General features: G+C 47.3%; 1 protein-coding gene across 1 annotated transcript in view; it reads left to right on the top strand.

Moving 5' to 3' along the window:
- Window positions 1-12843, top strand: part of LOC143275966 (uncharacterized) — a 14118-nt gene extending 1275 nt beyond the window's left edge. The window contains exon 2 of the mRNA XM_076580324.1: window positions 12526-12843. Within this exon, the coding sequence (XP_076436439.1) occupies window positions 12526-12843 (318 nt within the window). The remainder of the gene's footprint in view (window positions 1-12525) is intronic.
- Window positions 12844-13293: the final 450 nt, after the last annotated feature.

Raw genomic sequence — 13293 nt, 5'->3', positions numbered from 1 at the left:
CTCTGTCCCAGTTGGCCTCTGTCTGTCTCTATCTGTCTGTCTCTCTGTCTTTGTCTGCCTCTGTCTCTCTCTCACTCTCTCCCCCCCCCTCCGTCACACCCACCCTCTTAAAAGAACTTACTCCAAGGGAAAGATAAAAAAATATATATATTAATGCTAAAACTTGCAGCAAGGGCAGACCACCCATAGTGTCCGTAGAAAAGGGTTCGTGGCCACGTGAAGTGTTTGCCCACGTTGAGAGGCCTTTCTGCCAACTCGGCCGTGTTTCTGTCCTCCGCTCGCCTTTTCAATCCTCAGTCTCCTCCTCCCCCTCGCCTTCCCCCCACCCACACACTCTCTCTCTCTCCCGCTCTCTCCGCCTTTTTTTTAATTTTTATTTCTCAGCCAATCGAGGAGCGCGTACCATGGAGAGACGTCTTGCCTGTCCATTCACAGGCCCGTTTACACGCGCCGCGGAGTGCGCTGTGGGTCAATATGGCGCTGAGGTTTCAGGAAGGTGTTGGCTGCTGCTTTGTGTGCACGGGGGTGTGGGGGGTGGGGGGTGGGGGGGATTGGGGGGCAGTGGGGTGGGGGGCGGTGGAGGAGGGTGTGTGTGTGTGTGTCTGTGTGCGAAGTGAGTGAGTGAATGTGTGTGTGTGTGTGTGTGTGTGTGTGTGTGTGTGTAGTTAGTGAGTGTATTTGTGTGCGTTTGTGTACGTGTGTGCGTGCGTGTGTGTATCTGTATATGCGTGTACATGCGTGTTGATGTGTGCACGCACGCGCCTGTGTGTGTTAAGGTGTTTGTGTGGGGGTGTGTGTATGTGTGTGTGTATGTATGTGTGTGTGTATTTGTGCGCGCGTGTGCGTTTGTACACGCGCGCTCGCATGTGTGTGTGTGTGTGCACGTGCGTGTTTGCTCTTCTGCGTCGCTATATCCCTCCCTGTGATTTAGACAGACGAAAGGAACACAATACCACCCACACCCCACCCCTCTCCCCCCATACACACACTCTCCCTCCCTCTGGGAGTTGGTTCTCCTGGTGCACAGTTTGGGCAGCTAAGGGCAGGGGGGTGGGGGGGAGGGCGGGCTAGGGGATGTTCCTTACCTTATCACACCACACCAAAACTGACGACACAAGAAGTCTCGTGGTTTTTTCGAATTCCGCTTGAGTCGTTTTGTTGCAGTCCCTTCATTTGATATCATTATATTTCGTTTTCTTTGTAATGCTGTTGCGAAAAGAAAAGACTGTCCTTACAGGTCGTTGTGTAGTCCATGGAGACACACACACACACTCACACACACACACACACACACACACACACACACACACACACACACAACACAGAGAGAGAGAGAGGGAGAGAGAGAGATGTTTTGATCGAAAAGAGAGAGAGGAGGGAGTAGGCGTGGGTGGTGTACGAATATTTTGATCAAGAAGAGAGAGAGAGAGAGAGGGAGAGAGAGAGAGAGGAGAGAGAGAGAGAGAGATTACTGTCATGGACGTCCTCCACTTTTTTTTTTCAGATGAGCCTCCCCTTCACAACACAGTCCCCCTCCCTCTGCCCCCCTCCTCCCTTCACCCTCTCCCTCTCCCTCCAGTTCACCGTACTCCAGTAATGGACCTACTCCCAAGAAAGAATAGAAAAAAAAACGGGTTTGAAGCCGACGAATATAATGTTTGCTGATGAACTTTGACACAGGCAAGCACTTTAAGCACACACTGGCTCTTTCCTGTTCTCCAGTGCTTCTTCTGCCACTCCTGCCCCCACCACCTTACCACTAATATCCTCTCTCCCTCACCCCTACCTCTCCCTCTCCCCCTCCTCACCCACACCCCACCAGTATTGTCCCTGTCCCGTTGTGTGTTTTGTCACGAGTGACTCCTCCCCACGGATACTGTGTGTGTGTGTGTGTGTGTGTGTGTGTGTGTGTGTGGAGGGGGTTGGGAGGATGGGTTAATAGACTGTGAGCTGGACTGCCCCTCCCCTGTGGTAGAGATGGGATGGTATGCCTCCTCCTCCTCCTCCTCCTCCTCCCCCTCCCCCTTCCCCCTCCCCCTCCCACCCCTTCTTCAGCAGGTCCTGTATTGGAGGGCCTCCTTTTGACAGGTGCTTTCTGTAGGTCCACGAGGTTAGCATTCCTCCCCTCCCTCCTCCTCCTCCTCCCCCTCCTCCTCCTCCTCCTCCTCTTCTGCCTCTGGTGGCTATTCCTTTGCATGGTGGACACCCTGTTCGTGCTGTGACAGTTATATAACACAGGAGACTGGCTGACCATCTGAAACATTAGGGGATACACGTGACACGTGGCTGGTTTTGCTTTTAGACCCAGTGGTCTTGAATATTGGATACAGATACATCTGTTATACCTACTGACAATAGTAGTATTAGTTACATGTCTGCAGCTTGTTGTTCAATCATTCAATACAACACTTACTTGGAGAAAGTCTTGACGAATCATTCACTCTTCATCATATCTAAAAAACCCAAAACAAAAAAAAACAAACAAAAACAACAACAACCAACAAACAAACAAACAACAGACATGATTGCTTTGTTTGACAGAGACCTGTGAGGACCATCTTTGACCCATGAAAACACACTTAAACTTTACATCCATCGGTCATTTTTTTTAAATATGACAAAACAGTCTAAGAATGACTTTCTTCACACACACACACACACACACACACACACACACACACACACACACACACACACACACACACATACAAACACACGTAGTGCACACTCTAGTCATTCATGCTTCGTAAAGTACCGTTATTGATTTACACTATGGCACAGGTGTATAATGGCATTTATAGACACGCACGCACGCACGCACACACACACACACACACACACACACACACACACACACACACACACACACACACACACACACACACACACACACACACACACACAACGTCCTGAGTTCCCACACCAATGTCTGCTAACAGACCCGTCACCATATATACACGGCTCGCAAAAAGTGAAAGACCATTCGGAAACACGCACAGTTTTCTTCCCAGAACATGGGGAAGCGATGCTGTATGACAGTCAGTCGTGTCTGACTGTGACCATCAGAACAGCAGAGGAGGTAACTGCTGTCCCGACAATCTGGGCTAGAATTTGATTGTAGTGTAGAGTGTCTTGCCCAAGTTACATCCCCACTCTCTTGGCCAAGAGGGTTTCAGGACAGTCGGTGTTGGGGATGATTTCCCCCAAAGGCCAGCTAGCCCCCCAAGGCTGCAGCACTAAGAGCCAATGCAATTTTGTCTCCTAGTTTGAGAGTCCTTGTCCTTCACAAAAGACTCAGCTGTAAATGATTTCCCATTGTAATGAAGAAACCACTGATACTCCTCGGTAAACGGCACACATGCAGCCAATGTACTACTTATAACCGCAAGTACTTCATTGCAATTTATTCTTACATAAAAGATGCGCAGCTATCCTTTATAAACCGCTGAATAACGGTCAATTTTTAGTAACAACGTCGATTATTTCAAACGCACTTTTCAAAGCTGTTGATGGTCCACCTGTCGTTTGATTATTCACTGTTTAGTGAGAAAACCGAATTTGTTGATCAAATGCCTTTGCCAAATCTAAATTCCCCCCCCCCCCCTCTCTCTCTCTCTCTCTCTGTCTCTGTCTCTGTCTCTCTCTCTCTCTCTCTCTCTCTCTCTCTCTGTGTCTCTGCTGATGAAGTGGTCCATAAGTTTTGGTGAAGTGTGTGATGTGAAAGTTCTGTTCTGGATCCAGACAATAGGAACCGAGCATGCCGCCCCCACCTCTACCCCCTCTCCCCCCCCCCCGCCCCCCCCCCCCCCCCCCCCCCCCCCACGTCCCTCACACTGCGGGTGACCCCGAGTGGCCCTGGCTCGCTCCAAGCCTCGGTCAGTGCTGTGTCCACCCCGCTCACCCACCCACCCTCACACACACACACACACACACACACACACACGCACACGCACACACACACACACACACACACACACTGACGGAGACGGGAGCCCGAAGTCTTGAAGAGTCGATCAAATATTTGCTGGTCCACTCTGCGGAGCGCTGTGGCATCTCGCTTCTCTCCCTTGACACCATTGTCATCTGCCCACAAGGCTGTGGGTGTCCCCGAACTGAGGGTGAAGATTTGGAAGGGGTGGGGGCTAGGGGGGGGGGACAGAGGGGATGAGGATGGAGGGTGTGGAGGGATGTGGGTGGGGGGTTGGGGTGGGGTGTGTCGGGGGTCATGTTGAACGGGTAGAAAGAGAGAGAGAGAGAGAGAGAGAGAGATGGAGAGAACACTGAACACTGAAATGTTTAATGTCATTAGCTGAAAAGCTCTGATGACATAGTAGGTACTAATCAGAACAAAATGGTGCAAAATAGATTAAATGGACCAGAAAAGAAAAACAAAAACAAAACAGAAATGAAACAACATAAACTAATAAGAGATCTGCGACATTTTGGCTCTTTGTCATTAGCTTAAAGTACATGTGACAGGGGAGTAATGTGCCCTTTTTTCAGTCGTTTGTCTCCAAGGTTTGAGCAGTACATAGAAAACAAAGTGCAGATAAATCATATAATAATATTTACGTATGTAACACCGACACACATCATATCAATACAAACACATACTAAATTACATATAAATCATATAAATATTTAGGCATGTAACATCAAAACCCATCATATCAATACGAACACATCAAATAATTACAATGTCGAGATTGACCATCCAAATTTAGCCCTTCCTTTTTATCTATGTTTTCTTCCTTGGTGAGAGAGAGGGAGAGAGAGAGGGAGAGAGAGAGAGAGAGGGAGGGAGAGAGAGAGAGAGGATGCAGGAAGAGAGATGGAAAGAGAGAGAGAGAGACAGAGAGTTGATGGAAAGCGATAGACATGGAACGAACGAACGGAGAGGACAGACCATAATATTACAGCGTGTTAAACATGTGCACAACATCGGAAAGCGGGGGTAGATAGTTGGGACATGGAAAACACAGGCACACAGTGGATGGTGGGGTGGGGGGGGGTACTGAAACGGGTAGACAGACGGGGCGGGACAAAGCTGTTTGCAGAGCAGCAGGGCCACAGAAGGCAGAGAGAGGTGTGGGGGGTGGGGGGTGGGTACCCGGGGTAGGAGCAGTGCAGGGGAAACGAGAGGTATGGAGGAGAGAAAACGTGTCTGAACACAGCAAGTGTGGGTGTCCAGTCTGAACTTGCCACAATGTCCAGTGTGTGTGTGGGGAGGGGGAGGGGGAGGAGGGGGGTGCAGGGGGCAAGGAGGAGGGGAGGGGGTGCAGGTTCAATAGTTTTCTCCCCGTGGTGTGAAGTGGCCCCCTGGTCAAGATCCTTTACGGCCTGCTCCAGTCAACATGTGCCGGGGAAGAGGAGGAGACTTGAACCTCGATCACTGACCTCACTCCTGTCACCCGATCCTGTGGAGGTGTGGGGGAGGGGGGAGGGGGGGAGGGGTTATGGGTGGCGGTGGTGGTGGTGGGTATGGAGGGTGAAGGAGAGGTGTGGAGGGTGGGGTTGGGGAGTTGGAGTTTGGAGTGGGGGGTGGGGGGGGGGTGTGTGTTTGAAAGACGTGGACATTTTTTACTCACTTGTGTAAACAAGTGAGTCTATGTTTTAACCCGGTGTTCGGTTGTCTGTGTGTGTGTGTGTGTGTGTCTGTGGTAAACTTTAACATTGACATTTTCTCTGCAACTACTTTGTCAGCTGACACCAAATTTGGCATAAAAATAGGAAAAATTCAGTTCTTTCCAGTCATCTTGTTTAAAACAATATTGCGCCTCTGGGATGGGCACACAAAAAAATAAAGAATGAAACCTAATTATACGTAAACTGCATTTACTGTTATATTTATATTTTTTGTATTCTCTAAACTTGGCACTTTGATCTGATATTCTGACCCAACAGCTAGAGCAGTCATTATTATCATTTTTTGTTCAAACAGGAACTTCTTTTGCTAAGCATGGAAGTTTTATTTATTTTGCAAACGTTTTGGTGCAGATAGTAAAAAGGGAAATTACTCTGTAATGCTAGGGGAGTTAATTTGCTTTAAACTGATCTTTCTCATCTTAAACATTACATTTTGAAATAAGAGAGGCAAGGCCTTCAAGACTCACTTGTGATGCACTTTTTAAAAAACATCCAAGCTTTTTATGTATTGAGTATAATTTCAAAATGTAATGTTTAAGATGAGAACGATCAGTTTAAAGCAAACTAAGTCCCCCGGCAGAGTAATTTCCCTTGTTTTACTGTCTGCACCAAAACGTTTGCAATAAACAAAACTTCCTTGCTTAGCAAAAGAAGTTCCTGTTTGAACAAAAAATGATAATAATGATAGATCTTTTGTTGGGTCGAATATCAGATCAAAGTGCCAAGTTTAGAGAATATAAAAAATATAAATATAACAGTAAATGCATTATACTCAATACATAAAAAGCTTGGATTTTTTTTAAAAAGTGTATCACAAGTGAATCTTGAAGGCCTTGCCTCTCTTGTTTGCGTTGTATTGTGCTGGTACTGAAGTGTGTTGTGTTCTGTTGCGTCGTATTCTATTGTGTTGAAGTTGTTTCGTGTTGGGTTGGGTTGTGTGGTGTCGTGTTGTATTGTGTTGAGGTTGTTTTGTGTTGTGCTGTATTGCAGTGCATTGCAGTGCATTGCTCAGTATTGTGTTATATTGTATGTAGGAATTAGTGATTGGAGTTCCCAGTATTGTGTTGTATTGTATATACGAATTAGTGATTGGAGTTCGCAGTATTGTGTTGTATTGTATATACGAATTAGTGATTGGAGTTCCCAGTATTGTGTTGTATTGTATATAGGAATTAGTGATTGGAGTTCCCAGTATTGTGTTGTATTGTATATAGGAATTAGTGATTGGAGTTCCCAGTTATGGAAGACATGGGGCTTTGTTTCCGACTGATGCCATCGGAGTCAGTGCTAGCGGATGAACAGCTGTCAGTGTAACAAAGAGGCTCCTTTGTCTGGACTCGGGGAAATGGGTCTTCTTCACAGCACGTGCACAAGACTACCAGCTGTAATTTGCCAACCGTTTTGTCGTGTGTGTCTTCAAATACCATCTCTCTGTCTGTCTGTCTTTCTGTGTGTGTGTGTGTGTCTCTCCCTCTATCTCATTCTCCGCCTAAATATATCTCGATCCCTCTCTGTCTCTCTCTTTCTCTCTGTCTGTCTGTCTGTCTCTCCCCTGCTCTCCCTCTGTCTCTAGTTCCCATCCCATCTCTGGCTCTCTCCATGTCTGTCTCTCTGTCGCTCTGTCTCTCTCTCTCTCTGTCTCTCTTTCTCTCTCTCTCTGCCTGACTGTCTCTCTCGCCCCCCCCCCCTCTCTCTCTCTCTTCCTCTCCACCGAATTCTATCTGTGTGTGTGTGTGTGTGTGTGTGTGTGTGTGTGTGTGTGTGTGTGTGTGACTCTCTCTCTCCCTATCTCCATTTCTTTCTGTGTCTGTCTGTCTGTCTCCCTCTCTCCCTCTTTCTTTCTCCGCCTAATTCTCTCTCTGTTTCTCACTATCTGTCTTTCTTTTTCTGTTGTTCTGTATCTGTCTCTCTGCCTGTCTGTCTGTTTGTCTGTCTGTCTGTCTGTCTGTCTCTTTCTCCGCCTAACTCTCTCGCTCTCTCTCTCTCTGTCTGTCTGTCTCTCTCTTTCTCTTTCTCCGCCTAATTCTCTCTGTCTCTGTCCGTCTGTCTCTCTCTCTCTTTCTCCGCCTAATTCTCTCTCTCTTTGTCTGTCTCTCTTTCTCCGTATAATTCTCTCTCTCTCTGTGTCTGTCTGTCTCTCTCTTTCTCTTTCTTCGCCTAATTCTCTCTCTCTGTCTGTCTCTCTCTTTCTCCGTCTAATTCTCTCTCTCTCTCTCTCTCTCTCTCTCTCTCCCTGTCTATCTGTGTTTGTGTCTGTCCCCTCACCTCCCCCCCCTCACCCCGTGCTGTCAGTGGAAGGTGTGGCTCCGTAGTGCACGTGCTGTGTGGTAAAGCCACGTGCACCGCTAGGTCTGCCTGTTCCATGCTGTGAAGGTGTGGTTCCGGAACGACACGCGGCCAGTCAGCTTTGTAAAGAATTCCTTTCAAATCTCTGCTGCCGTCCTTCTCTCAAGTCAGCTGCTTTTTTTGCTTAAAGATTTTTTTTTTTTTTTTTTTTTTTTTTACTGCGTCTCTGTGTGTGTGATGCCTTGGCCTAAAAAGAAATAATCGTTCCTTGTCTTTCTAACACCCCCTCCCCACTTTATCATTCTTTTTCTGTCTCTTTCCAATTCCACGTTTCTTGGTTGCTGATTTTATGGTGGTCTTTTTGTTTTTGTTTTGTTTTTGTTTTTGTGTGTGTGTGTGTGTGTTTTGTTGTTTTCCATTTTGTTGTTTTTAAGTTCTCTCTCTCTCTGTGTGTGAATTCTTTGCGGCTTTTTTTCATTCGCGTTTTTTCTAATCAACAGTGAAAAATCTTTCCTTTCTTCCTTCGTGATTTTTTTTTGGTCTGGTTTTTGTTTGTTTGTTAGCTGGTTTAAGTTCTTGCTTGTTCGCTTGTTTGGTGGTTTGTTTGTTGTTGGTTTTTTGTTGTTTTTTGTTGTTTTTTGTTGTTGTTGTTGTTTTTTGTTGTTGTTGTTTTTTGTTGTTGTTGTTGTTGTTTTTGGGGGATGGTGGTAGGGGTGGGATGGGTTTATGTTTATTTTATTTTTTTTTATTTTTTTTTTTTTTATATACATCTTCATTTTATTTCATCTTTTCTTTTTTTTCGTATATCTTTGTACGCTAAATGTTAAAATAGAAACCGTTATCCTTTTCCCTGTTTTCTCTCCCCTTTTCATGACTTTTCTTTCATTCTTTCGATCCTGATCTGTTGTCTCATTTTCCTCCTTTCTGATCTGTTGTCTTATTTTCCTCCTTTCTGATCTGTTGTCTTGTTTTCCTCCTTTCTGATCTGTTGTCTTATGTTCCTCCTTTCTGATCTGTTGTCTTATGTTCCTCCTTTCTGATCTTTTGTCTTGTTTTCCTCCTTTCTGATCTGTTGTCTCATTTTCCTCCTTTCTGATCTGTTGTCTTATGTTCCTCCTTTCTGATCTGTTGTCTTGTTTTCCTCCTTTCTGATCTGTTGTCTCATTTTCCTCCTTTCTGATCTGTTGTCTTGTTTTCCTCCTTTCTGATCTGTTGTCTCATTTTCCTCCTTTCTGATCTGTTGTCTCATTTTCCTTCTTTCTGATCTGTTGTCTTGTTTTCCTCCTTTCTGATCTGTTGTCTTGTTTTCCTCCTTTCTGATCTGTTGTCTCATTTTCCTCCTTTCTGATCTGTTGTCTCATTTTCCTCCTTTCTGATCTGTTGTCTCATTTTCCTCCTTTCTGATCTGTTGTCTTGTTTTCCTCCTTTCTGATCTGTTGTCTCATTTTCCTCCTTTCTGCGTCAAGAGTGTTCTGCATCTCCTCTTCCTCTTCCTTCCTCCTCCCTTCCTCGTTCTTCTCTTTTTCCTCCTCTTCCTCCTCCTCGACCCCCTTATCCTCTTCCTCCCCCTCCTCCTCCTTCTCCTCTACCTCCTACTCTTCCTCTTCTTCCTCCTCCTCCTCCTCCTCCTTCTTCCTCCTCCTCTTTCTTCTCCTCCTTCTCCTCTACCTCTTACTCTTCCTCCTCCTCCTCCTCCTCCTCCTCCTTCTTCCTCCTCCTTCTTCTTCCTCCTCTTTCTTCTCCTCCTTCTCCTTTTTCCAAATCGCACACACACACACAGTGTACTTGACTGTGATTTACCATACGCCTTAAAGCACGACATACGTAATTCCTTGTGTTTGCTGAATGCTCTGTTGTTCATGTACATGATGTATGAAGTGACAACTCACACTGTCCACACACCACTCACATTGACCGTCTCTCTCTCTGTGTGTCCTACTACATGATGTATGAAGTGACAACTCACACTGTCCACACACCACTCACATTGACCGTCTCTCTCTCTGTCCTACTACATGATGTATGAAGCGACAACTCACACTGTCCACACACCACTCACATTGACCGTCTCTCTCTCTCTGTGTCCTACTACATGATGTATGAAGCGACAACTCACACTGTCCACACACCACTCACATTGACCGTCTCTCTCTGTGTCCTACTACATGATGTATGAAGCGACAACTCACACTGTCCACACACCACTCACATTGACCGTCTCTCTCTCTCTCTCTGTGTCCTACTACATGATGTATGAAGCGACAACTCACACTGTCCACACACCACTCACATTGACCGTCTCTCTCTCTCTCTCTGTGTCCTACTACATGATGTATGAAGTGACAACTCACACTGTCCACACACCACTCACATTGACCGTTTCTCTCTCTCTGTGTCCTACTACATGATGTATGAAGTGACAACTCACACTGTCCACACACCACTCACATTGACCGTCTCTCTCTCTCTGTGTCCTACTACATGATGTATGAAGCGACAACTCACACTGTCCACACACCACTCACATTGACCGTCTCTCTCTCTGTCCTACTACATGATGTATGAAGCGACAACTCACACTGTCCACACACCACTCACACTGACCGTCTCTCTCTGTGTCCTACTACATGATGTATGAAGTGACAACTCACACTGTCCACACACCACTCACATTGACCGTCTCTCTCTCTCTCTGTGTCCTACTACATGATGTATGAAGCGACAACTCACACTGTCCACACACCACTCACATTGACCGTCTCTCTCTGTGTGTCCTACTACATGATGTATGAAGTGACAACTCACACTGTCCACACACCACTCACACTGACCGTCTCTCTCTGTGTGTCCTACTACATGATGTATGAAGTGACAACTCACACTGTCCACACACCACTCACATTGACCGTCTCTCTCTCTCTCTCTCTGTGTCCTACTACATGATGTATGAAGTGACAACTCACACTGTCCACACACCACTCACATTGACCGTCTCTCTCTCTCTCTCTCTGTGTCCTACTACATGATGTATGAAGTGACAACTCACACTGTCCACACACCACTCACATTGACCGTCTCTCTCTCTCTCTCTCTGTGTCCTACTACATGATGTATGAAGTGACAACTCACACTGTCCACACACCACTCACATTGACCGTCTCTCTCTGTGTCCTACTGCATGATGTATGAAGCGACAACTCACACTGTCCACACACCACTCACACTGACCGTCTCTCTCTCTCTGTGTCCTACTACATGATGTATGAAGCGACAACTCACACTGTCCACACACCACTCACACTGACCGTCTCTCTCTCTCTGTGTCCTACTACATGATGTATGAAGCGACAACTCACACTGTCCACACACCACTCACACTGACCGTCTCTCTCTCTCTCTGTCCTACTACATGATGTATGAAGCGACAACTCACACTGTCCACACACCACTCACATTGACCGTCTCTCTCTCTCTCTCTCTCTCTGTGTCCTACTACATGATGTATGAAGCGACAACTCACACTGTCACACACCACTCACATTGACCGTCTCTCTCTCTCTCTCTCTCTCTCTGTGTCCTACTACATGATGTATGAAGCGACAACTCACACTGTCCACACACCACTCACACTGACCGTCTCTCTCTCTCTGTGTCCTACTACATGATGTATGAAGCGACAACTCACACTGTCCACACACCACTCCCACTGACCGTCTCTCTCTCTCTCTGTCCTACTACATGATGTATGAAGCGACAACTCACACTGTCCACACACCACTCACATTGACCCGTCTCTCTCTCTCTCTCTCTCTGTGTCCTACTACATGATGTATGAAGCGACAACTCACACTGTCCACACACCACTCACATTGACCGTCTCTCTCTCTCTCTCTCTCTCTCTCTGTGTCCTACTACATGATGTATGAAGCGACAACTCACACTGTCCACACACCACTCACATTGACCGTCTCTCTCTCTGTCCTACTACATGATGTATGAAGTGACAACTCACACTGTCCACACACCACTCACACTGACCGTCTCTCTCTGTGTCCTACTACATGATGTATGAAGTGACAACTCACACTGTCCACACACCACTCACATTGACCGTCTCTCTCTCTCTGTCCTACTACATGATGTATGAAGCGACAACTCACACTGTCGACACACCACTCACATTGACCGTCTCTCTCTCTCTCTGTCCTACTACATGATGTATGAAGCGACAACTCACACTGTCGACACACCACTCACATTGACCGTCTCTCTCTCTCTCTCTCTGTCCTACTACATGATGTATGAAGCGACAACTCACACTGTCCACACACCACTCACATTGACCGTCTCTCTCTCTCTCTGTCCTACTACATGATGTATGAAGCGACAACTCACACTGTCCACACACCACTCACATTGACCGTCTCTCTCTCTCTGTCCTACTACATGATGTATGAAGCGACAACTCACACTGTCGACACACCACTCACATTGACCGTCTCTCTCTCTCTGTGTCCTACTACATGATGTATGAAGTGACAACTCACACTGTCCACACACCACTCACTGACCGTCTCTCTCTCTGCCCCACAGGTGTGGTTTCAGAACGCTCGGGCCAAGTACCGAAGGAACCTCCTGAAACAACAGCAAGAGTCAGACAAGCCGCCAGGATCAGGGGCCGCAACCTCTCCCTCGGGAGCCGACGGGAAGGAGGGAGGGGGGAAGGAGGGAGGGGGAGGGGGCGGAGGGTCGCTGACGGACATGTCCAACACGAGGTCCCCGGCCCTGTCTGACATCAGCTCCACCCCCTCGCTGTGCGACCTTCAGGGCAGCGCCATGGACTCTGGGGGTGACCACAGCTCCAGCTCCATCACTGAGCTCTTCTCCTCCACCATCGCCTCCATCAACTGACACACACACACACACACACACACACACACACACACACACACACACACACACACACACGCACCCGCCCTCACACACACACACCCTACCCCTCGCGCCTCTTCTGTGAATTCTGTGAAGAGATCCCAAGCTCTGAGTTCCATTAAAGGAGATTCTCCACCTTCAACATCGCCTCCATTCAGCTGACAGACACACAGAGGGCAGGAGGAGTGGTGGATGGGGGTGGTGGGATAACTACACACACACACCACACCCCTCCACACACCCCCACCCTTGCTCGCCTCGCCTGTGAATTGTGTGGTGTGACCCGAGTTGGGAGTTCCATGAAGCAGATTCTCCACCTTCAACATCGTGACTGTGACAGCGTGTGTGTGGTGGTTGTGCTGGTTGTGGGGGGGGGGGGACGGTGTTGTGTCATCAGGTCAGGAGAGTGGGTGATGAGGGAGGAGAGGG

Source organism: Babylonia areolata, chromosome 31 (genome assembly GCF_041734735.1).
Source record: "Babylonia areolata isolate BAREFJ2019XMU chromosome 31, ASM4173473v1, whole genome shotgun sequence".
In the NCBI taxonomy this organism is placed as follows: Eukaryota; Metazoa; Mollusca; class Gastropoda; order Neogastropoda; family Buccinidae; genus Babylonia; species Babylonia areolata.
This window is presented reverse-complemented; position numbering and strand designations above follow the sequence as displayed.